This window comes from Gracilinanus agilis, chromosome 6 (genome assembly GCF_016433145.1).
Source record: "Gracilinanus agilis isolate LMUSP501 chromosome 6, AgileGrace, whole genome shotgun sequence".
NCBI lineage: Eukaryota > Metazoa > Chordata > Mammalia > Didelphimorphia > Didelphidae > Gracilinanus > Gracilinanus agilis.
Window position 1 is genome coordinate 16,279,404 of NC_058135.1, and position 26,059 is coordinate 16,305,462.

Here is a 26,059-nt window from a genome sequence, read left to right on the forward strand (position 1 = left end):
ATCCGTTTCTGGTTGCCATTCCTTTCCTCTTTCTGTCCAAGTGGCCTCTACTATACCCTGATGATAAAACTGCTTTTGTTTTTGGTTCTATTGACCTTCAGCTAAGTACTCTTTCACCTAAGTTCATGCTTTTCCCCTCATGCAACTTCCCTTCTGAAGTTCCTCACAAGAGTATGTATTCTTCACCTGCCATCCTGCCTTCTTCCCTCCTCAATCACCATGAGTCCTTTGGTCTCCTGTGTCCTTCTTGGATAATGTATACCCTTTCCCAAGTCACATTCCAGCTATAGGTCTTTTCCCACCAAGTATCCCTGATACTGCAGAGGTGAACTGGCCTTCTTGCTTTGAGATCTTCAGCTCACCTTGTTGTTCAGAGCTCATCACACCTAATACTCCCCGATTCCAAGAGCAGGAAAGATCTTTTAACACAATGCTTCGTATCAAGTATGTGTTCCATAAAAGGCTTTATTCATTCAAGTGTTCAATTCTCTTTGAGAAAGTGATCGTGATACATAGACAGGATGCATCAAAGTAACCTGGGAGCTTCTGGTCATTATGTTATGCTATTTTGCTGTTATCACCACTTCTTAGTGACTCAGCCTCCAGGAGCCCATGTGGTTAAGAAGGCCAGTGAAGCCAAATAAATCTACACCACTGGCCATCCAGGGAAATAGAATCCAGTTTTTCCAACACAATTTTCAGTGTCTGTTCCTGCATCCACTTTTGCAAGAAAGCCAACGAGTATCTAGGACAGTGATGGTGAACCTATGGAACAGGTTTCAAAGATGGCAAGCACATGTCTGCTCTCTTCCCCACCCCCACCCCCAAAGTTTGTTTCTAGAAAGGCAGAGGGACTTGGGTGAAGCTGCTTCCTTTCCCCTGATGATATTTTTTCATATTTTTCATATCCCCGGCCCCAGAAGCCCAATGGGAACAGGGGGAAAGGTAGGCAGCTCCCAGGCAGCAGAGCTGGAGGGGAGCAGAGCACTTGGGCCTCTCCCTTCTCCCTCTCAACACTAGCTGAGGACATTCCTCAATTTACCCACCCCTCTGCTCAACAGCCCAATGGAGTGTTTTCTCCCTCCCCTACATGGGGTGATGGGGAGTAGGGCATGGCACACAGTCTGGGAGTAGTGGTGGTAGATACTATACTTGGTCTGGGTGGGTAGAGTGGAAGTTAGCCCAGCACTCCATCTTCAGATGGTTCTCCATCACTGATCTCAGGACTTAATGGATGAAAACAAAGACTTAGCCTGGAGCATTTTGTGTAGTATAGAAAAGTTCATTCATCATCTGGAATGCATGTGGGCACATAAAATGTAATTCTCTTCATGGCAGTTAGTCTGCTGATACTCATTGTGACTTCTGCAAGGCAAAACCAAATTGTTCTGGAAATATTTCTTGTCATCTTTGGGTTCCCCGTGAAACCAATTTAGCTAAATTCTTTTATCTCTCCAAGAGCCTTTAAGCCAAACTTCCATTGAGCTGCATCTTGTCTATGCCTTGTGGTTCCATTTAAAACAGGATTTTAAAAAGGGAGATGGCTTATTTTGTCCATATTTTCCATTTTCTTCCAACTTCTTGGCTTCTGGACCAAGGTAGTACCTCATGAGTGCTTTTAGTCAAGATAATATTTGCAGAAGACCTAGTCACAGTCTGATCTTACTTTGTCCCCCTGTCTCCACTATTCCTGTGGAGGCAGAAAGGACTTGTCCAGGTTTGAAGGCCACTTCATCTTTGATCTATTTCACATTTAGCCAAGGTCAACCACATAGATGCTTCTGAAATAACCTTCTTGTGATTGTCAAATAATGTATGCTAGATCTCGATAGATACATGTAAATTCATTTCAAAAAAGTCAATGACAAATGGGAGAACTTCATAGCAATATACTGGATGAGGGAGAATAACTATGTTACAGTTATTGTAAGGTAATCCATTATTCTGAAGAGGTTTAAGAGAAGTTAAACAATGAAAATGGATAGCTTTTTTCCTGGACTTAAGAAAATTCCCATAATTCCCATAAAACTATCCACTTGGCATACCTGCTAATAATGAACCAGTTATATTTTAGGACTGTCAGGAAGTGTCTCCTCCCTCAAACATTATACTTGAAAATGCAATGAGCCATGGGAGAGTTAACAAAGTATGTTCGCTATTAACACCACAGTATAAATTAATAACTCAGTTGTTCTCAGAGAGAATTGGAGCTTTGACCAGGCGGGGTGGAGTAATCATTAAGAGGGATTTAGAAGCTCAGGGCACTTCATTAACATTTGGGAGCAGGAAAAGAAGGTAAACTTCACCCACTTCACATTTCTGAGGGTTCAAGCTTTTTATTAAGTTAGTAAAACGCTAGAGAACAAGGACAAAAATAGGACTATGTCCCTCTCATTTATACTATTTTCATTGTAGGACAAATGAAGAGCAACTGGGGCTGAAAAAAGGTTGGGTTTCCTTAAAATCAGAGATTCTAAGAACACCGAAACTCATCAAACTGACAAACAGTGATGGCTGAATCATGTTTTCCCCCAGTGAGGGGGGAAATGGAGTCCTCCATTTTGGGACATAATACACTGAAATGTAGATGGCTTTATTTTATACAATTTTTCAACAATGACCTCATTGAGCCAGTTTTTCTCAGGGCCCCTGAGCAGATCAGATCTTCCCTTACAGGCTTTCATCATCAAAATCTTATTAGATTTAGGTTGCATTTATCCAGCTAATCCAGAACTACAGAGCCATGAGCTCCAGTTGGACATCAGGGAAAAAAACAACAAATGAGCAAATGGAAATGGTCAAAACATTTTTTCATTCTGTGAAACAGAGCACAGTTCTGAGTCCCTGAAAACTACACCCATGTCCTCTGTCCCCTCACAGCGTTATATAACTAGAATTTCATAAAGGGTGAGACAAAACCAGAGGAGAGGCTTGAGCTCTTTGATTCCACTGCTTGTTGTTAGAAGAAAATGAATTCAGGTGTTTTCATAACAAAAAGACACCCAAACCACAAAAGAACCCCAGATGCTATTTTCACAGAAGGGGATTATCTCACTTTGCTTTGATCTAGTTTCCTTAAAATAAAATCCAGGCAGGCCCCATCCTACATAGATATATGTACACTCTCTATATTTATGAATCACATTTCAATATATAAAGGCAAATAACCAAGAGGACTGTGAACAGAATCAGTGACTTGACAGGTTTTTATCCATTCAGATAAACTGGCTTTATTGCGAAAACTTTGACCATGAGAACTAGACTTCTGAACAGGAGCTGGCATTTTGGTGTGATTCTGCACAGTGGAAGCCTGCGAAGTCTGCACTAAAGCAAGTTTGGAAAATAGCTCGGGTCGGGGGGAGGGGGGCCTTTCTATTCCAAGTTAAACACAGGGCTTTGGGAAATTACAGTATGTTGTTACGTGTAAGGGGGCATGTTCTAACCTGTGGAATAACTAAATCTAGGCAAAGATAATGAGCTCATTAAAACAGGGCTCTGCTGGGGTTCCCCAAATTCTTAGGGTTACGTCTAACTCTGAGTCTGGAGCCTAGGGCAAATTACTACTCAAATTAGCCAACAATATTAAAAATAATTACCTGGAAGATACGAATCGATTTATAATTTGTAATGAATAAAAATGTGATTTTTTTTTCAAGTTTTCAAGACTTTGCTTTGAGCAAATGGAGATCTTGAAAAGGATATTCTATGAGAAATTCCCAGGTGCACACTGGCTTAGTGGAGTCAGAAAAGGTATGTGCCACTGACAAGTCAGGGAATGGCCTTTGCAGGACTCTGATCACCTACAACTCAGTAAGCTTTGGCTTTGGAATATGACTTTCTCTTTCCCAGAAGCTTCACCTCTCCATAAAATTCAGGAACTTTGGCTCACAGATCTGTCTTTCCTTCACCCAGAAAGCTAGCCATTGGGGCTTAGTGCCAGGCTCCTAGCGGATGGCAGGTTTACCATGGTACATCTGTACAAGAAAGCTGCCAGGTTCACTTTACAAGGGGCTTCTTTGACTTTCAACTTTTCCATATTAAAACACATTTTTGTCTTTGAACTGATTTCTTAAAAACTGGTGAAAAGAGCTGTATAGTGAATATATAGGGGTGCTATTGGCTTGGGAGGGTAAGATCCTTGGCTGGGGAGTGGCAGCAGTGCCCAGGCTAGGATACAAGAGCTAGGTTAGACCTGGCTCCAAGAGACTGTAGAGGTGGGGAGCCCTTTTGTCGTTAGGTCAGGAGGAGGGTGACTTGGATCAGAAGGACACAGATGGAGTGGTCAGAGCATTTGATTTAGTCAACAGAGATGTAAGTCTTAAAAGACATATAGTCTCTTACTTATATTACCAGAGCATTGTCCTGGCAGAGAAGGATAAGGGACAGCATAGGGGTAGGAACTATTAAGCTTTCACTGATGAAGGGAACTCAATGCAAGTTGGTGCCTACAGCACAGAGAGGCCACATAACTGATGTGGGTCAGGGGAAGGCCTGGAACACAGGGCTCCATCTACTCCACCATGCTGTATATGATGATGGCATACCATAGGGAGTCACATGTTTTCACCAAGCTAAAGCATTTTCTTGTCCAGACAAATTTGAATGAGGATGAGCTAATTCCATTTACACACATCAAAATCATATGCCACAACTTATTCAGTTGTTCCCCAAATGGGCATCATACTAGCTGCATTACCTGACAGTTAGGGCTGTGGTGAAGATACCATGAAAAACCGGTAACAGAAAACATAGGGCAAACCACAAACTGTTGTGTCAATGTGAGCTATCATTGTCCCTGTTGTTTCTTCTGATCCCCCTAACTGCATGATATACTATGGCTACAAATATTGCTTCAGCTGACCACAGATGCAGAGCCTCTTATCTGTCTCCAAATTAAAGGCGCCCTCCCTCCCCATTTATCTAATCTGAGTGCTGAGGCTGATGTGGCAATCTCTGGGCATGATGATGGACAGCAACGCACATGCCTAGCTAGCACTGCCTTACTGGCCCAGCCAAGGTAGGAGTGGGGCCTGAAGCATCCATTGCCTGGCAGCACAGGGAGAGGACAGATGCCCAGCAGATGCTCACTTATTCCCCCAAGACAGTGTCCTTTGGAAGAAACAACAGAGGAGGGCTGGGGGCAGTGTTCTTTCAGATAACTAACTTGGAGCATTACTGTTCAACACTTAACTAAGTATTTAGTCTAAAAAAACAGTCTTGTTTTGTGAGCCAATATAAGACTTTCTGAAATAAGTTTAAACTTCTGTCCTGCAGGGATGACTTTATTCTTTAAGGAAGGATCTGTATGGATTTCAGGCAGGGAAGTTGGTTATTACTGATTCTCTTTTTTTTACATCTTTTTACTATTTTACATTTCTTTTCTGACCAACTAAATAAAAGAAAGCTAGCAATTTGTATAATAGAATTGATGCAAATTAAAAAAAATAGATCAGAGTTAAAAAAGGGGGGGAAAAGTCATTTTACAAGTGCCAAAAAAGGATCTGAAGGTCCCTGTGAGAGATGATGTTTCCTTTGCCTAAGTGAAAGAAAGTCAGGAAACAATGAAATAATTGATGCTTTTCAGGTTTGAGAAGTATCACATTCATAGAACATCAGTTTATCATCTTAATTCCCACTACATCAAATAGAAATGATTAACAAGTGGTTCTCAAACATCTTAGCCCCAGGATCCCAATTTCTGTTTGTGTGTTATATCTATTGAAAATTCCCACATTAAATGAAAAGTCTTAATATTATTATGAAAATACTTTTGACCCACAGACCCTTGTGAAAGGGTCTCCGGGCTCCTGGACCACACTTTGAGAACCACTGGTTTTTCCATCAGTGGTAGAAAATGTTTAATGTAATGATTGATTTTGAAATGAAATACAGATTAAATGACTAGTATGGTAAAAAGTGCCTGGACCTAATGGGTCCAGGTTTTTGATACCTCAGTGAGGTCCGAAAAGAGAGCCTGGCTTGTGTTCCGTCTCAGCGTATCCCAGTAGCTTCTGGAGATGACTTCTCCTGTTTTAAGCACCTGTAGAAGTTTCAAGAAGCACAACTGAAATGTAAAGTGGGACCCCCAAGAAGGACAAAGCCCACTTCTGAAAGCTCTTCTAGTCAGCTTTCAAAGAAAAGAAAACCACCTGAACTCAGCCTGTGGTTGGGGGCTGCACAAAACACACCGCTACTGCCCTGCTTTCCAAGACTTTCAGCAGGGCGAGGGTGCTTCTTCATGATTACCTGGCTGGACACAGAGGACCTTTGTCAAAAAGCAGCAGCCCCTCTTTCTTTACTAGGAGTAGAATGAGAAAGGTAATTAGTAGGTGGGTGTGACATGAAGAATGGCTAGTGAGTAGAATGACTTCGAGGTCATGTGCTTATGAAAAATGCTGCCTTACCAATGATGATTATCAAAGGGATTCCCCTACTAGGAATCCCAGATGACCCTTAGAGAACCCCCCTGGTAAGCGGCAGCCTCTGCAAGAGGAAAGCTGCACCATGAAGGGGATGAAAGATGGCACTCTTGGCCAAAGCCCCCCAGTTAGCTCCCTGCTGAAGATGCAGTCGGAGGAGCTGGGGTCCAGCATTGAGGTTGACTCCTGGCCGAGCAGGCCACAGACTCTCTCAGGGCTCCATCCAGGAGGCTCTCTTGGACTATAAACATGGACCCGGTGATGATTTGTGGGACACACATACACATAATGACATGTAGATGAGATATACGGACATTTATGGACACATACATATATACACAGAGATGATGAAATGATGACATGTCCTTTATGTTGGAATTTGCCTGGGAAGATTTCACCAGATCTCTTGGGCAATGTTTGTCTGTCTGCTTACTAGGAGAAGCGGCCCTACTATAGTCCTACTCTGATGCTTCACTTCAGTCCAGAGGCACCTTGGGGCACTAGCAGGCCAGGTCAGGAGCCTGAGGTCAGACAGCAAGGTCCAAGTCAGGATGGGGGAAGGTTTGGAGATGATAGTGGATACCAAAGAACCAGCTTAATCCAGAGAGGGTTTTCTTCAGGTAAGGGAAGGGGCAGGGGAAGGGGAAGGGAGGTTCTTTTAGCCACAGAAATGCCTGAGAACTTCTGATACAGTGTGAAGGGAGTTGCTGTCCATACCAGTGGAGGAAGAGCCCACTGTACGGCTCCTCAGCACCTTTGCTGACATAGGAGATGTTCTGTTCTCTTCCCCACCAGAGAGTGTAGGCTGTGCTCATAGAGATGAGGTTAACAGACTAATGAGGTTAATGATTGTTAATAGGCCGTGTCCATAGTGGGTGTAATCAGGGTTCTGCTCTGCCCTCCCCTGATCAAGGCTGTCCTTGGTACACTGGTCAAGAAGGCAAGAGGACTTGAAAGGACATGACATGATGACTCCATGATGGTGTGGGGAAGCCCAAGCCCGAAGGCTGAGGGACCCAGACTGTAGCATCACTGATGGCCAGTTACATATCGGAGACATTGACCTTGTTCAGTTTGGCTCTGTGTTAGTAGAGATTACAGGGATATAAGTCTGGCTGGATGTAAAGGCAAACTCTTGAACCACGGGTTGTCTTGAGGGAGAGCAGGTTCCCTCACATTGGCAGGCTTCAGACAAAGGTCGGGCTCCTCTCCGCAGATAGACAAGTTTGTAAGGGGAGTTTCTCTATAGGCGTGATTGACTAGTCCTATTTGGATGGGGAGCCTGTGAATCTGTGCTTCCCCAACACTTAGGGCCCTGCCCACCCTTACTATATGATGATGGAACAATGACATGTATAAACATACCTGACGGGTATGACGGGAGGAGAGAGCCATGGGAGATTTAAAGGATGAAAAAGCTTAGGAGAGCCACTCTGGGGAGGTGGGAAAATCACTTAACTGAGAGGAATGCCACAGAGACGGCCCAGCTGAGATCATGTAATAAATTTGCAGTTAGACCTAAGCAGCATGGCTCTCTGGAGCCTCCTGGGAGCAGGAGTGGAGGAGGAAGATGGAGGAGCAAGGATGGGTCTGGCAAGGCATGGCAGGCAGTAAGAGAAGGAGGAATTCAAGAGGGGAAGAGCAGTGTAATGATGACCACAAAGATTGATTCACTGAGGCAGCAAAGAGAGTGCAGCCAGTTTCTCAAGGGTAGACTGTGAGAAGGCCAAAGGAGCCAAATGTGATGAGGAAACATTAAGGGATGCAAAGCTGGTCTAGGGCAGGAAGTGGGACCTAGCTAAACTCTTCTGTGCTATCTCTCTCTGGATAGTCCCTGCCCCTATTCTGACCTTCTATCTCTCCCTTCAACCCAAACATGACTGGGTTGCCACTAGAACAAGGCAGTCAATTCAGATCAGCATAGTCATGATGTCACTAAAAAGTCCCATGCATTAAATGTTTAAAAACTCTTGGAGTGCCCTAGCATTTGCTTCCTGGATCTAAATGAGCTTTCCTTGTATACTTGTCCTTTATGAGACTCATCCCCTCTCTCTGAGCAAAAACTCCCCTACTGTGAGAGACAATGAGTTGATATAAAGTAATTAGCTAGCTCACAAGGAATTAAGACCCTGGATTCCATTTCAGCCTCATTCTGGTTGAGATCATGCAAGTCTTCTCTTTAAACTATATTCCATATGTTAACATGAATGACTTTTGCCTTTGTTTAATCTAAGTCAGGTAGAGACAACCTTCTCTGATCTTAGAATTGGGCTCCATAAAAATGCTAGATTTTGTAATGCCAAGGAGGAGGAGGAGATTGCTGCTGCCCTGGGACACACTCTGGATTCTGGTCCTGAGGTGCTCCTCTGAATGCCTCAGGAGTCCCTCTGAGAGTGGTGGCAGGGTCCTTGGGGAAGCTAAAGGCCCTCTGGACTAACACTGAGGGACCTCATAATACAAACCCAAGAGTGTCATGATATGAACTGGCAGTGGATCTGAAGTCCGGGGGAATTAGCTGTATATAACTTGTGCAGAGGCAGCTGGGGACTCCTCAAAGACTACCGTTTTTTTTTTTTTTGTTGTTTTTTTGTTTTTTTGTTTTTTACTGGGGCACCTGAGACAGTGGGAAGAGACTTGGCAACTCATCTGGCTTGAATATGTCCCTGAATACAAATGCTTCTTTGGCCTAGCCTGGCCAAAGGGCATCTAGTTAAATATGGACAGACAAGCTCTACGCCTGATAGCTTTCCAGTGCTGCTGGGGCAGTAATGAGAGCTTTGCTCTAAAGATCAGGATGAGTTAGTTCACTAAGACTGTACTCCTGAGAAGGAGCCATGGGTGGCAGGACCCACACATCTCAGCCAGGCACTGTGGGCCTGGCTAAGGAGCCACAACACAACCCCTGGGGATTTGGTGCTCTGATAAGGCAATAACTTGCTGGGAGAAGACAAGATGATGAAACCCACTTGAGCAGAAGGCAAACAGGGAAGTGAGAAGCTCATTTATAGGAACTCTGAATTTGCCAGTCCCTGGAGTTCATGCTGGGAAGTATTTCTTTTCTGTTTTTCCCACTCCTACTTCCCTCCAATCCCAATGGCTTCTCTTGGGAGGTGACTTTGCCCTCAGTTTGGTCTAAAATCAAGGAGAGCCAACCTTCTCCGGCCTTAATATTAGGCTCCATAACCACCTAGGCCTTACAGTTAGGAGAGGCTCCCTTTCTATAAGGAAACTGTTTTCTCCCCCCCTCCCCCACCCCTACCGGCCCTCTGCCCCCAGCCCGGTGAGATCCAGAAACATAAAGAACATCGAGAGGGTTGGTACATACATTATTAGGAGAGGTACGGAGTCCATAAAGTTGAACACGCTGACACACAGCACAAAGGGCCAAATGAAGGGTCACATTTCAGAACAGCAACAGGAAAAGGAAAGATGACAAAAGAGTCTATTAGGAATTAGAGCAAATCATTCGGCTCCATTCAATACCCAGCAGACACAGTCCAGAATGGGATAACCTGAACACCTCAGGGCAGAGAGTTTTCTTTTCTCCTTTGGTTGCCACAAAATCATTTTCATGTGGAGATCATCTCCCCTCTGGGCAAATTCCTTAGAAAGCTGCATTGGCTTTGAATCAAACAGGGCCTCCCAGAGCTGAAGTTCTGAGGATCACGGTGACATGTTTGGGATGTGGAATTGCCTTCACATACCTGGAAACTCACGACAAGTGGACAGCAGCCTGCAGGGACTTTGGGGAGCTCTCCCACTCAATGAAGAAGTTGTGCCATTAACAACAGTCAAAGCAGGAACTTAGGGTTACGTGAATGAATGTTTGCTGTGGGCTCTGTCTGTTGTTGCCTTTGTTGATACCCATTGCACAACTTAGCCCAAAACACTAAGAAAACCTTAGACTGTGAATTAGGGACACAACCAGGGCAGGTTTGCTGACTTAACAAACAGCACAGACAAGATTGGGAGTGCGGTTGGTCAAACCACTTGGGGCAGAAGGGCTACTGTTGAAGGCAAAGACAATTTGATTTCAAGGCAGCAGATGGTAGGCCCAAATCCCAAGCCTGACACTTTCCATCTTGGGCAAGTCACCAGCCCTCTGGGCAGCATTTAGAAAACGAGGGGGCCTGTACTCTAAGATCCTCAAATGTCCTTCTGGCTCTCGCCCTGTGACATGATAAAAATAAAGAGCTCTGGATAGACTTTAGAAACTACATGTTTCCATTTAGCACTAGAAGCATTTGATAAATGCAAAGCATTGTGCTAGGGTCCACGGGGGCCATGAGGACAGAAACTAAACCAGCCCTGTCCTCAGGGGTGTGGGGGATGAGTGGCTACCACAGGATACAGTGATGAGTGAAGAGTAAATAGAAGTAAATAGGAGACAGTTTAGTGAGGGCAGGAGCACAAACAGGGGATTAGGAAAAGTCTCATTTGGGAGGCGAGGGGCCGCCTGAACTAGGCAGTAAAGGGAGCTAGAGATTTTCAGATGAGTGGTTGAGGAGGGAGAGCATGCCAGAAACAAGGGGCAGCCTGTGCAGTCTGTACACAGAGCTGGGAGCTGGAACACTCAGTTTAGGCAACAGCAGGTAGGGCCATTTTCTTGGAACATAGAGGACCTAAAGGGGAATAACAGGAATTGTTAAAGAGACAAGTCTAAGCAAGTGATAGACTAGTTATTGGGGTGGGAATTTCCTTCACAAATACAGATCCAGAGGGTGGCCCACCTCTGACCTTGGAGACAAGTCATAGGGGAGTTAGCTGACTCACCCGTGGACACATAAGTAACTGTTCAAAGCAGGATCTGAACTTGCTGACTCCTTGATCCTTGACACCAGAATGCATTAAAGCAAGTTCCTGAGTTACCCATATTAGCTAGCTAACACCTTGTTAGCCTAGATCCTGTGGCTAGGTGAAAGCAAAATCACTTACACAAAACTCCCCAAGTTTGACCTTCACTGAGATCAAGAGCCGCCCCCCCCCCCCAGTCTGAGCTCTCTTATACTGAATAAAAGCAGTCTTTGGTGGAGGTGATCTGCCCTGTGTGGACAGCTCATTTGGGCCTCCTCCCTCTGGGGATGTGTAAATATACCAGTCCAAACAAGAGGAAGAGGAGGGCAGAAGGCCACAGGAGCCTTCCTTCCCTGAGGGAGAATGGCTGGCAGAGACTGAAGCCATGAAATCCCACTTTTAAAAATCAGAGCAACCCACACCACTTTGAATCTCCCTTGAGTGCTGCTTGTGTGCACATACATGACACACACGGAAGGCTCTATCTGCATACACACACATCTCCAGGTTATATAGATTGATCTAGATCTCTCTGGTTTTATAACGGTCAAAACCTTGAGAGGAACTAGCAGTGGGCAATCATTCCTCATGATGGAGGCTGCAGTGTGAACAGCATGGCTGGTGTCTGGGCCACTGACTGAGGCACCAAGTGCTGGCCTTGGTGCTGAGCCCCAGAGCCTGCCTTCCAACACTTCCCTCCCATAATGGCCTCCTTGGCTTCTTTAGCTCCCCCTGGGAGAATCCCAAGAACTCTGCTCCTGTGCCCCCCATCAGTGCTCTCTCTCCTCCCTTTCTGCCTACCCAAACGCTTGGTATTTATCCTGCCTTGGAGAAAGGAAATTGCCAGCAGGAGATGCTTGCATTTTCTTAACCGTATCCCCAGCATCTAGGGTCTGGTTTGCCCCCAGCAGACTCCCAATAAACAGTTCCTGAATTGCCCTGGGACACTACTCTGGCTCTGGGGCCATAGTCTTATCCTAAGGGGCGTATGATGAACCAGGTGAAGGTGGGAAGGCAGACTTTATCTCGTGTCAACCTCCCCACGACAGGCAACCATAGGGCTTGTCTCCTACATCATCCCTGTCTTCACATCCCCATAACAACCTCATCCTCCTCCATCCCACCCCCTTTAGCAGTTCTTCAAGTCCCCAAATGCTTCTCCCCTTCAGAGATGGCCAGTGCACCCCAGGGAAGTTGTAACTTCACCCCCAGTGCAGTGGCTGCACAGATGCCACTGGGAAGATCAGTCCCTCCCCTATGTCCTGTGTGCTCACCAAAGGAAAAAGAAGTCTTGATGTGGGGGCAGGTGCCCCCCACCCCAGACTGAGTGCCAAGTTGCTGCCCACCACCCTGCTTCCTTATCCCAGACAGAGGAGGGAGGTAGCACTTCCATTGGGCTGCTGGGCAGAGGGGAGGGTGATGGGAGAAATGTTCTCAGGCAATTGAGAGGAGGAGGGGAGCAGCTCCATCCAAGGCTCTCTGACTTTCTAGTAACAAACTCTAGTGGGGTGGGGTGCCCACAGAGAGTGCTCTGTGAGCCATCTCTGGCACATGTGCCATAGGTTTGCCACCACAGGCCTATGCTATGCCTCATAACCAAGCTGATGCCTGGTGCCAATGTGTATCCCCACTGCCACCTCCTAGGACTCAGAAACTCCAGGATTATCTGTCAGCAGAGTTGGGGCCTAAGGCTCAGGATGCAATGACCACAAGTGTCCTTACCAGCAGTGCACGCTTTTCTTCATCTCCTTTTGCTTCTCTCTTTTCATTTTTTTTCCTGAATATTTCTTGAAGCTGAAAATGATAACAATCAAGAGTTATGCTTCCTAAGGCCTCACCTTTTATTTGTTAACCATGTTCCCCTACTTGCCTTGATTGCACAGACCTTCTGCTTCTCTTAATAACCCCGGGAATGGGCAGGGTCTGGCCTTACTTCCCCAGTTTACAGAGGGACAACTGAATAATCATGGCACTGCCTCACTGTACTGCTTTGAGCTGGACCCAGATTTCCCAGAATCATCCTCAAGTCCCATAGAACAAGGATGGTTACCCCCATTTTATAGATGATGGTGGTTCAATGCCTCAGTATAGTGGGATCTGAGGATCTGGGTGTCAATCCTGGCTTACCTGGGGGTACCAGGCACCTCTTTCTTTTGAGACTCAGTCTCTCCACTTTTACAAGTGGGGAAGTCCTCAGAAGCTCTCAAACAATGAAACTTTGGTCCTATGACTTGCTCATGGGGCCATAGATCATGAATGTGGACATCAGGACTGGTGTGCTGGGGGCAGAGCTCTGTACAATAGATGATATTCCCCAAGGTCCCACCAGAGGTGCCATGAGAAGTGAGGCCCTGTGGCTTCATCAAGCCCACATGAAGCCAAATGAAGCTCGTTTCATTTATTGACACTGGATCATATGCTGGGGGAATGCCTGCAGATGGAGCTCAGCTACTTTTCAGTGAAATAAGTGATAAGGTTCCTTAACTTCTAGGTGCTCTAGGGAACTCTCTGGTATTAGTAATAGTGATGATGATGATAATAATAATAGCAGTTAGCATTGATCCAGGCACTGTGCTAAGTTCTTTATAAATATTACCTCATTGAATCTGCACAAGAGCCCTGGGAGGTAGGGGCTATTATGATCCCCATTTTACAGATGAGGAAACTGAGGCAGGAAGAGGTGAAGTGATTTGCCCAGGATCATTCAAATAATAAGTGTCTAGGGCAGAATTTGAATTCAAGTCCTCTTGATTCCAGGCTCTGTGTACTGTGGTGTCCCTTAGCTGCCCATTAGTTGCAGGGAAGGTGCCTCCTTTACTTCTAGGCCTCTCCACAGAGGTTTACTAAAATACAAATGACTGTATTTTCCCATTGATAAAAAATCTTTCTAACTCATCGCTTTCTATAGACTGTGAAATGTATAAAACCTGTTGCTAGCTTCAAAGCGATGAGTTAGAAAGGGTGCAGGAGTTGGCCACAAAGAACCTGGGCTAGTGGTGATGAACCCAAGGCCTTCTTGGGTCTTTTCTAGGGAGGAGAAGGGAAGCAGAAGGGCTTGCACAGAAGTGCCAGGCATAGCCTGCCCGCCTCTATGAGATACATTTCATAGAGTAACCCTGGTCAGTGGTTATCATTAGATACTGCTACACCAACCCAGGGTTCCAAACTACCCATCTCCTTGGAAGCCTTGAGTGGCCACTTGAGTTGCTGCGGGTTTTTAATTATTTAACTGTGCCAAGGAAGAGCTCTCTTAGGACATATGGCTAGGTCTCAAAATCAATAGTGTGAGCAAGAAGCTACAGGCTGATAAACTGAGCTCTGGTGGTGTGCTGGGCATTTCAGTGCATAATTAGTTTTTTAAGCCTCTCAGTGCACTAATGAGCACATAGATGGACGATTTGTCAGACTAGGCTGGGATACCGCCCTTTTTAATCCTACCTTTATCAGTCTAGAACAGCCCAGTTGTCACTGTGATAAATAATAGCCCCAACACAAATGCTTAAGGAAAAGGAGGTGGTACCTGTAGTACTCTGGATTTTCGGTCATTAAGGCTGAGACAGATCCAGAAGATACTGCTGGTGAATTAGGACCTCGTGAGGTACAAAAGAGGTAACATCTCCTAAGACTGGAGAATTGAGCCCTCTGGAAGAGTGGGAAGCCCTGGGGCATAATGAAGGGGAAAGAAGCACAAAGCTCAGGTTTGGGAAATAAGGGACCAATAACAAAGAGCTTGGCTTGGGATAGACTACTTTGGATTTATTAGGCCAAAGGTTTGCCTTTTCAGCAGGTTACGAGAAAGAGGAATTGGCTCAAGACAGGGACTATTGACTTGGGAGTCCACACAAATGGTAACTGGAGTTAGGGGGTGCTTGAGTTCAATAGCCTTCATAGGTAGGAGGTGGTGATGGCTGGGAAGACAAGTGTCCATGAGATGACTAAGAAAAAGCAGCTAGAGAGAACCACCAAATTGAGGTTAGGCCCAGTGGCCAGGAAGGACTGTCAGAAACCCACCCAGGATGCCCAGTGTCCCCACCCTTCTCTGGGCCTGGGTGTCCTCTTCTGTAAAATGACTGGAGGAAGGCCCTTTCCAGAGCTAAATCTCCTGACTTAGGGAGGTATGGCCATGTACTCTGATCCCTGGGCCTGAGAGAGGACAGCCGTGAAGATGCCTCCAAGGACGTGATGGGGCACCACAGCTTTGAAGAGAGCCGGGCTGGGGACAGACAAATGTAGCATGCACCGATCAGAGGGGAAGCGGCCACTTTGCACACATGCATCATGCGTGAGGCAGCCAGATTTCCTGAGGGGCTATGGCAGCAAGCACACTATGTGGACAAGACCAGAAACTGTTTTTCAGTTTCCTTCGCCATAGCTTGTAGGTAGTGGAAGCGACATTGTCTCCAAGGTTTAAAGACAATGATTATGTGGCTGCTCAATGGACAGGCATGACCGTGCACAAGCACATCGCAAACATTAGCAAATATGAATGAGAAAGGTGACCATTTCAGATTCTGACCACGGCTGAGACCTTTCAAATTAAAGGACATCTTTCTAGACATTTCCTTCCTGCTCTATTGTACCGTACAGCATTCAAACATAAAAAATGAAATAATGAACTACTTTAACAGCGATCAAAGGCAATACTAATTTACATACCACCAAAAACTCCTTTTTATCCACCATCTCATTGCCATCAGTATCAAACATATTGAAAGCTATTTTAAAACCTGCATGAGGCTCTGCCAAAAGAGTAGAAAAGGGATCCATGAGATCAGCACAATGTATTGTCAGCTATAAAATGCATGTCAGTTATGAGCAATCATTCATTTCCATATTCACGCACTTTCATCCAGCAGTTAATTCTCGCAGTCGCCATACAGTATACATTTTGTGCACAGATTTCTCCAAGGGATGGGGTTCTAAGCTCCCTAGTCACAGAAGGCCTAGAATGAATCACAAGCTTTTAATGAGGTGTTCAACGGAGACTTGGAGATCCTGAAAGCCTGTGGAAAGACTCTTGGGAAGGAAGAGAAAGGGATTTCTCTCTTTTCTCCTCCCTTCACCCGCGTCAGCCTTGGAGGGGAGCTACCAGACCAGGAGGAAATACTGTGTCTGGCAGAGAACTGAGAGGAACAGTCCAAGCAGGCCTGGGTACAGAGAGTCACTTGAGAGAATAGGCAGTTTGAAGGAAGATGAACTCTAGTCACTGGGAGTGAGACCATGGAGAAGAGCAGATCCTGAGCAAAACACAGCAGTCAACAGGAGCTGTAGGAGGCCTCTCTGAAGAGAGAATGACCTTTCAGGACCTGCCACAGTGGGAGTATTTTTGCTCTGTGTGTATACTAGATATATGGAGCACCGCCATTTAGGTTTATGTTGGAAACTGTACCCAAATTTCAGAGGAAATGTTTTCTATTCTTGCTCTGCTGTCTGAGTAGCACTTTTGCTAAGAACAAATTGTAGACTACTGGCTAATTGTTAATGAGAAGCATGCTGGTAGGGGTTCATGACTACAACAAATAGTCAGAGTAGCCATGCATAAAGTACCTTAGAAACTGAAATGGCAGCCACCTTTTGGGTCTGCAACCTACAGGTATGAGTGTGAGTTGGGAGAGTAACTCGGGAGGGATGTTCCCTTTCTATTTAGCATACTGGGAAATATTTTTCCAGGGGAAAAGTAACTGAGAACTATAAAAAAATAAGAGAGCGAAATCAGGATTGTCAGGGATCATCTTTCCTACTTGCCCTTTAATAGGTCTAGGTACACACTCACACACTCACACACACACACACACACACACACACACACACACACACACTATTGACAGTAATATCTCTATTAATGAATAGGATGCAATACAGTGGCATAGTTCTTTGTTGGGTTGTTTCCTAGAATATCAGGTAATGATGGTTACTGTTTAATTAAATACTAAAATGATGCTAAATTTGTGGAATACCATACATATATGTATATGTGTCATAGTTGTTTTAAATTAATAGTTGGGCATATTATATCTAAGGCATGCCTCAAATTGAATCAATTGTGGATCCCAGAGACTTCAATTTAGCAACAGAAAACTGAGTTGTGGAGAGAAGGGGCCCCAGGGAGCTTACTGAATAACCTGTGCTTCAGACACTAGGCCCAGGGGTAGCTTTAGGAGGTTTCTAATGGGAGCAAAAGGACTTCTAGGGCCTGCAGACATGAAGACTGAATATAGCCTTAGCTGCCTATTTCTTAGCTGGAAGCCTTGGTGCCACTGTACTCTAAATCTGTGGCCATGGTTTCCAGGCTATAGATATTATTGGCCAGTGCACTCCAGGCTTGTGGAGAGGAGAGGGGTGTTTTGTAGCTGCTGTTCTTAACTATTCAATAATAGTAAATGCTTTTGCTTAGAAGGTAATTGTGCCTCTTGGCTACTTGTTCATGAGAAGTGTACTGACAAGGGCTCCCAATCTATAGTTTTGGGGGCAGCTACTCCTAGAACCCGGTAGAGCAGTCAGCATCTGGGGATCTAGCCAGTGAGTATGAGATGAGGAGTAGTTCAGAGTGGTGTTACACGTGCTCTTCAAAGTATTAGAAGGAATTAGACCCAGGAGGCATGGTGCAGTGAAATAAGTTTGGGATTCAGAGGCCTGGAATTTCAAATGTGTCTTTGCTACCTGTCTGACCTCGGGAAGCCCCTTAACCCCACTTTCCTCAGCTGTAAAATGAAGGGGTTATATCCATTGCCCTCTGAGGAACCTTCCCATTGATGACCTAAGATGATCCTGTGTTGCAGAGGGGCACCTTTTGGCTTGCTGTAAGTAGAAACTTTCCTGCTGATTGGAAGACTGATGGAGCTGCCCCCAAATGGGTCAGGCACCTTTGACAGGTAGCAAGGTCCCTGTCTCTGGAGGCCTTCCAGCAAAGATAACCACTTGTTAGAGTTGTTGGAGATGGGGCCCTTGACCAGGCAAGGACTGTACTAGATGACCTTGGGGGTCCATCCCAGTTCTGAGAGTCTGGGGAGGGACCAGTAAATTCTACAAAAGGCCCCTTGAGCATGGGATGAAAACACTTCCCTTTCTTTCAGAGAAACTTTGGCCACGTAGACGTGCTGTTGCTACTGCTGTTGTTAGCTTTATATAGTACTTTGAGGTCACCCAGAGCTTTACATGACCTCAGGAATGCCTCCTAATCCCTCTATGGCAGAGGAATTAAGGAAAAAATGAACCCGAGGAGACAAGGGGCTGGCACATATATGACTGATGACTGACTAATCAATCACTCAATAGATTGATCATACGGCTAGCAAGAATCAGAGGCAGGGTGCAAACCCAGATCTTCCTGCCAGCCTCCAAGTTCTTTGTTCTTCTCATCAGAACATACTGTCTCAGTTTACAACTCAGGTAGTCGGTTCAGTGAGTTTAAATATTTTTTTAAGGCCCCTAACTATGCCTCTGATATTGTGGAGAAAAAAAAGGTTGCAAGAACGTTTACGCTTTTCAATTGGAATATATATATATATATACAGATAGATAGATAGATAGATAGATAGATAGATAGATAGATAGATATAGATAAATATAGATAGATATAGATAGATAGCCTAATGCTGCATTTTAAAAATGCAAGTGATTGTCTCTGCCTGGAAACCTGAATTTGAATCTTTAGCCTAAATTTTATAACTCAAAAGAGAAATGGTGAAGATGCTTCCCAGATTCCATTAACAATCATTCTTTGTAAACAAACAAAAATCCTTGTTAAAAGAAATAAAATCACCTAAAGTCTTGCAAGTTTAGGTATTAACATTCTCACTGTCAAGGAGAAAACAGTGATACAATTCAGTGCAATCATGAGGTATTAGCAGCAAAAATAAGCTTTTCTTTATTGTCTAAATTCCATAAATCTGGCTGTCTATCATTGTTAAAATAGACTTAACAGGGGGCAGCTGAGTAGCTCAGTGGATTGAAAGCCAGACATAGAGACAGGAGGTCCTAGGTTCAAATATGGCCTCAGACACTTCCCAGCTGTGTGACCCTGGGCAAGTCACTTGACCCCCATTGCCTAACCCTTACCACTCTTCTGCCTTGGAGTCAATACCCAGTATTGATTCTAAGACGGAAGGTAAGGGTTTAAAAAAAATAAAATAAAAATAGACTTAACAGATAGAGCCAGTGCAAGGGAAAAAGAAGCCACTGGTGTTAACCTATTTACCAAAAAAAATTCTTTAAAAAATTTTGCTAGAAAAATATCTTATGAAAGAATGACAGCTTTCAAAACTGTTATGCTCCATTTCATTTGTAAAAAGCTACTGCAATATTGACCAAAACAGCTGTGGTAAGAATGGCAGAGGCCAGATATGGCAGGTAATTCTTCAGATTGTGATTCTATTCCATCAAGGAAGAGGGAAACCCCATGATTTGGTGTGTAGGCAGTCAGCTTGTTATGTATCTAAAGGTTTCGAAGTGCCAGTAGTTAGGGATCTAAACCAAAAAAGGCCCAGGAAAAAAGCCCTTAAAATTTCCCCGAGGCTCCCTTTATGCCATGCATGACCAACCAAGAAGCTGATGGGAGCTGAATTATATCCTAGATCTTTAAGAAGAAATCCTGAAATTGCCCTTTGAAGACTCAGCCCAAATGCCTTTTTGGAAACATTTGACCTTTTCTTCTAAGATAACAAATCACTAAATCTTGCTTAACACCATCCCTATTATGAGGACAAGCTCACTAAATTTCATTAGGCAACCACTCAGAAGAATATTCAAAAAGAAGAGAAGCTTCTGTCTCATTGTAGGCATGGCTGCTGGCTGCCTTCTAGATACTGTGCTAAATTTGGTAAAGTTGATTTGAAAATACAGGTGGAAACAAAGTCAGGATCATTGGTATTACTGGACAGGGAATAGAATGAAAGTAAAACCAAACAAAGATGGTAGCTGGAAGAGCACAATGTTAATACATATTAAAGCCTCACATCTCTAGAGCAGCTGAAGATTCACCAAGCATGGAGGGTTATGGTTACACAATCAAGGAAAGTCCCCCAATGCCCTCCCTCTCCTGTTTCCAGGGCCAATCTTAGCCCAAAGGATGATCCATTTCTATTTCTTAGCATTCTTTCTAATTTGGCCATCACCATTACATGATTGGCCTGGAAATGATCTGAGATTTAGTACTGGAAGGGATCTTGGCTAGTCAAACTCTTTCATTTTACAGAGGAAGAAATGAAGCCTAGGATTTGTCTCTGGTCTTTCAGGTAGTTGGGTGGCAGGGATGGGATTTGAATCCAGATCCTTAAATGCCAAATCCAGTGATCTTTCTACTACACCATGCTGCCCTTTCATAGCTTATGCCATGTGTGGGTTTGATTTCACCAGGCCCCTTCCCCCCCCCCAATCTAGTTCTTTCTTACCTTCATAGATCTTGTTTTCTTAGGTCCATTACTCCAGCTTTAGGTTTTCTATTCCCCTGATTTCTCTGTAATCTCTAAAGTGAATCCTCTACTCATGCCTCCTTCAATGACTCATTTTGATGTGACCCTGGGTTCTGGAAAGTGATGCTAAGTTATTTTGAAAGGCTCCATTTCAGGTTGCTCAAAGGGTCCAGTCAGTGTCAACAACTTGCACATACTATCTACTAAGTTATAGTAAGTCTGTGGTCTACAAGAGTAGAGAAAAGCTCTGTGCCTCAAAATGATAGCTCCTTCATGTATTAAAATAATTGAGGGCTCTGACATCAAGGCTTTGAGTCCCCTCTCCCTTAGGACTCTTTTCTATCATTCTCTTAAATGCACTCGCTGTGCTTCCATGGCTAACACCATTATCCATCCAAGAATAAAGCCCAGCTTTAAACCAACTCACTAGTTTTTCAGATCTCTTGTATTCCACTAAAGCGTTATCATTCTCTTGCACCATCAATACTATTCTTATTGCACCAGACATCATAATACACTGGCACCTCCATGTAAGGCCACTCAGAGCTGAATGGAATTCAGCCTCATGAATTCCATCCAAAAGCCTTTAGTTACCATAGATGCAGTAAATTGAGTGGTCTTCCCATGCCTGAGATCCCTCTTCCTGCCTTCCCTCTGTTGATCATTCCAGTTTATCCTGTCTATAGCTTGTTTACACAGTTACATGCTTGGTGTCTCCCTTGTTAGATTGTGGGGCAAGATCTGTCTTTTGCCTTTCTTTGCATCCCTACCACTATATATAGTGCTGAGTACATAGTAGGCACTTAATAAATGTTTGTTGACTGAATTATAAGGTTAACCCCATGGACACAAGTGCTAGAATATACTTATTCCTTTGACAAATGTTTTCTGAGCTTCTACAAAGTGCTTGTCATTATTGTGGATTCAAGGACACAAGAGGGTTCCCAGTCTAGGGAAAACACACATCCCAATGTCTGGGATGTTGTCTGTGAACTTGAGGGCTCATCCCATTGGACTTGGGATGTTCTTCTAGCAAGGGACTTACAAGTTTTTGACTCTGGGCTTTGGGATCTGAGTTCTACCACGTGGCACAAGATAGATGCCTAAGGCTGTTTAGAACCTTAATCTACACTGTCCTGCCTACCCGAACCTTGGGAGCCCAGCTGTCGTTAAAAGGAAATATTTACACTAGCAAAATAATAGATGGTAATGAACATACTTACTTGTTAAAATACATAAAAGAAACAGGTATTCCGTATAAGAAATCACACCTATGAAGAAAAACACCATCAGCTTTGATCCACAGAAAATGGGCACAATGTTACTCTGTCTTTACGTACCAATATAAAAACATCCAACGTTAAAAAATTATGTCTATACGGAGGATGAACAGGCCAAGACAGAGAGGACGATCCTATAGCAGGTGTTAACTTTTGGGCTAGGTTAGAATATGTGATTTTGTGAAATTATCACCAGAGAGCCAAATGGATTCTAATCTCTTGTTTTCATAAATTAGGTAAAGCTGTGTCAGGTTCTTCTATGCTTATTAATATAAATGGAAAGGCATATTATGGGCATTAATTATGTTATTAATTATTATTAATTTATAAATGTTCCTCTGAAGATGAGATAAAGGAAGACTTGGCCCATTTGCCTTAGCCTCTTAGTAAAATCACTTTTGTGAATGGCCATCATGAAATCAGCATGGATGATGGAGAAGCCAGTTTTCAGAGATACTACTTCACTGATCCCAGCCACTTGGTAAGACAGGAATAGATTACCGACATACTAGATGTCTTGCTTAGGGGTATGATTTCTGTTTAGCTTCAGAAAGAGGATAGGTCTTGGCCTGCACCTGTCCTTCTCTGTGGGTTCCTTTTTGTGTCTAAGCCATGGTTTGGTATTCCTTGGGAAGGAAACTGGATTCTTAAGCATCGGCTTCTAAAAAAGTTAGGGGAGGGAAAGTGACCAAGTGGAAATGTTCACCACATCTGAGCAAAGGCCATCGTACTCCTTATGACCTAGTAAAGAGAAGCTTTCCAATCAATTTAGAAGCACCTGCCTATAGCTTGGACTCTTGCTCCAGCGGTGCTCCAAACAAGGCTAGAACTCATAGCTGGATAAGCCAAGACCAAGAAAACTAAAACCTGAAGCGAGCTGTTCTTCTCCTTATCTAGAGCTGGAATGCTTGACAAGGGGGCACCAAGACACATGAAACCACCCACCATTCAGTGTTCTTTGGAGTGACCCCTTTTTGTGGAGAAGTAAAGCAATGTTGAGGAACAGTGAGGCTTGGGAAGGAGCTCACTCAGAGGCCATGAAAACCTTCCCTTTCTTTCATTTGAATGAAAAGATTGTGACCTCTTGGCAGATGGTTCTGTTTGGCTGCTTTGGGTGATCTAGGAGAAAGATTGTGGGATGGCCACTGGACATCAAGAAGGCCCGGCACTTAGAATTCATAGAAGAAGAAAAGCAAAAATGGACTGAAATGTAGGAAAGAAAGAATAAAATGGGTGTGTTGGCTCAAGCTCCTGCCATGGGCTCATGATCCCCTTTGCCTAAGGGCTAATTCAAGCAAAGAGGCTCAAGAATCATTCAGTATCATATCATCTAAAGAGCCCCTATTAATGATGAAAGAAAAACTGGAGTCCTTGTTGATTCCAAGAGGGCAGGCACTAGGCAAACTCACTCAGGGAACATACACAAGAAAGATGTGGAGGAGGCATAAGATCTATATCTATATATATCTCTCTGGGAAGGAAGTCACAATTTTATTTTGAGAAAGAAGTTTGCCACAGGATATTCAGGGCCAGATAGAAAGGAAAAGAATACAAGAATACCTTGGAGGCCCAAATACCTTTCAAGTTTTCAAGGCTTGAGAAAATATAGAGACCGTCTAATGCAAATACAGATATAATGCTTTCACATGTTGTGAGTTAGGAAGAGGAGTATAATAGCCTTTGTGGAAAACCTTGGGTAGGAGAAATTCCATCTAGCTTTGCTTTGAAGGCTTAAATATTCAGCCTCTATCACAAGACCACAGATAGATCACAGATAGCCTGGAGAACACTCTTGAATAAGAATGATGTGGCAATGGGCTCTGCTTAACAAAACATTGCCTCTAAAAAGTCATTTGCCATGGGAAGATCCATCTGAGCTGGGGCAGAGATGACATGCAGAGCCAGGAGAACAGGGTACAAAATATACGTGGGAAGGTCAAGAAAAAGAAGAGATCAGACTGCAAGAAGCCAACAGACCAGTGATGCTGATGAGTTTCTTTGCTGGATATATATGGTGGGATGGGATCAGGGCCTGGATTCTGGTTTAACTGCATTTCCTTGTTACAAGGGAAGGTGGTGACAGAGAGCTGAAAGATGAGATGTGAACAGAAGTAGTCAATTAAAATGGGATATAAGCTGGAAACTGGTATGTTCTACTAGAGGGACAATAAAGAAAAAGGTCTTGAAAGAAAGGCCTCCTGCTGTTGAATGACTTTGTTAGGTGGTGTTCCCATGTTCCTTAAGAAAACATTCATTCTGTATTGAGAAACAACATGGAAGGAAGAAAAGAGGGTTTATGCATCTTCGTATAAGCAATACATTAATCTTTGATGATGTTTTCTTTATGAAAATGGGGTCTTTGTGCTGAAGTATAAAATTGTCCTGCTTTTAGAGTAGCATTCCCAAAGTGTGTCAATGTTAAACAACCAAAGAATTATCAATTAATTTACCTTTTTCCTTAAGATTTCGAAAAAGTTTTGATGATCCTTTCCATGCTGGTGGTGTTCCTTTAAGCATTTCGTTTAATTCCTATAAAAATATTTTATTATTATGATTGAGGCAAAAATAATTTAATTTAAAAAGAGGACAATTGGTTATTTAAATGATTATATAGAAATGTTCTGGTTTAAAAAGATAGGATTTATACACATATGTTTACATACATGCAGATATATACATCTATAGATCTGTGTTCAATTACATACAAATGGTCTGACTTAAAAAGATGGAATTTATATGCACAAATATACATACACATATATTTCTTTTCTTAGAAATTCTTCTCCTATTTTTTTTTTTTGGTTACTCTCTTCTGGCCTTTAACAAGGGACTATTCAAACTGACCATATGCTACATTTCTGTTTACAACCACAATAACATGTTCATAAATATCTGTAGAACAAAAACCAGTGATGGAGAGAATGGAAGAAAGCAGGAATTGACTCTACCAATTAAGCTTCAACTTGAATTCTAGTTCTTTTTAAGAATAGCCTTCTAAGAGGACAGCTGGGTGGGTCATTGGATAGAGTGCCAGGCCTAGAGATGAGAGATCCTGGGTTCAAATCTGGCCTCAGGTACTCCTAGCTGTTTGACTAGCCCTTACCACTCTTCTGCCTTGGAACCAGTACACAGTATGATAAGGGTCTTAAAAAACAAAACTGCTTTTTACCTTATTACTCTGGTCTATCAGATACAAAGGGTCACCTTATTCTTTCACAAAGATATATACATTTCCATATACATGTATATATACATGTATATATTTTGGATGTGAGAGCTTTATCAGAGAAATTGGTAGTAAAGAATTTTTCCCTACTAATTTTAGATTTGTTTCTAATACTATATTTGTTTGTGAAAAAAACTTTTCAATTTTATACAGTCAAAACTGTCCATTTTATCTTGTCAGGTCTTCCTCTGTCCGTGGATCCCAAAACCAATTTCTTCCTTGTTTCTCTAATTTGCTTATTTTCCCCACCTAACATCCTTCCTTTCTGTCTTGGAATCGATATTATGTGTCAGTTCAAAGTCAGAAGAGGGGGTAAGGGATACATGATTAGGGTTAAGAGACTTGCCCAGTATCTAAGCCCAGGACTTGAACCCAGGAACTCCTGTCTCCAGGCCTGGCACTCTATCCATTGAGCCAGCTGGCTGCCCCTCAGGATTTCTTTTTCCAAGGGAATGGAACCTTGGACAACCTAAATTAAATCAAGTCCAGCAATTTTACAAATGAGTGTCAGGAAAAATTGAGGAAGGTCTCCAACACACTTGGAGATACCCTTTGTTGTAGCAGGTTTTGATCTGACACATTGGAGGAATTCCCAAGTGCATGGATCCTTATGGTACTGAATGGATCGATGTGTCTGAGACTTGGCCATCCTTTACGGGAAAGTTTTGTCCCTGGAAGCTTTGGGCTGAATCCCATGCCAGGTTCAAACAACTACACGAGTGTGACTATTTCTCTACCTGTGCCTAAAGCCAAGAGAACACTCAGCTTCACCTTCTGGAAGAAGCAGATGCCAGTATAATAAGCACCTATCTCATCAGACTGGTTCACACAAAACATACATGTCTTCTTCCTTCCTTCCTTCCTTCCTTCCTTCCTTCCTTCCTTCCTTCCTTCCTTCCTTCCTTCCTTCCTTCCTTCCTTCCTTCCTTC

At 43.6% G+C, this 26,059-nt stretch overlaps 1 protein-coding gene across 1 annotated transcript in view; it reads right to left on the minus strand.

Moving 5' to 3' along the window:
* Window positions 1-26,059, minus strand: part of MICU3 (mitochondrial calcium uptake family member 3) — a 52,256-nt gene that overhangs the window by 18,528 nt on the left and 7,669 nt on the right. Inside the window, exons 4-9 of the mRNA XM_044681133.1 lie at window positions 24,354-24,432; window positions 21,847-21,894; window positions 15,870-15,952; window positions 12,936-13,007; window positions 9,745-9,783; window positions 5,951-6,040 (exon numbers count right to left, since the gene is read on the minus strand). Coding sequence (XP_044537068.1) covers window positions 5,951-6,040; window positions 9,745-9,783; window positions 12,936-13,007; window positions 15,870-15,952; window positions 21,847-21,894; window positions 24,354-24,432 — 411 coding nt within the window. The remainder of the gene's footprint in view (window positions 1-5,950; window positions 6,041-9,744; window positions 9,784-12,935; window positions 13,008-15,869; window positions 15,953-21,846; window positions 21,895-24,353; window positions 24,433-26,059) is intronic.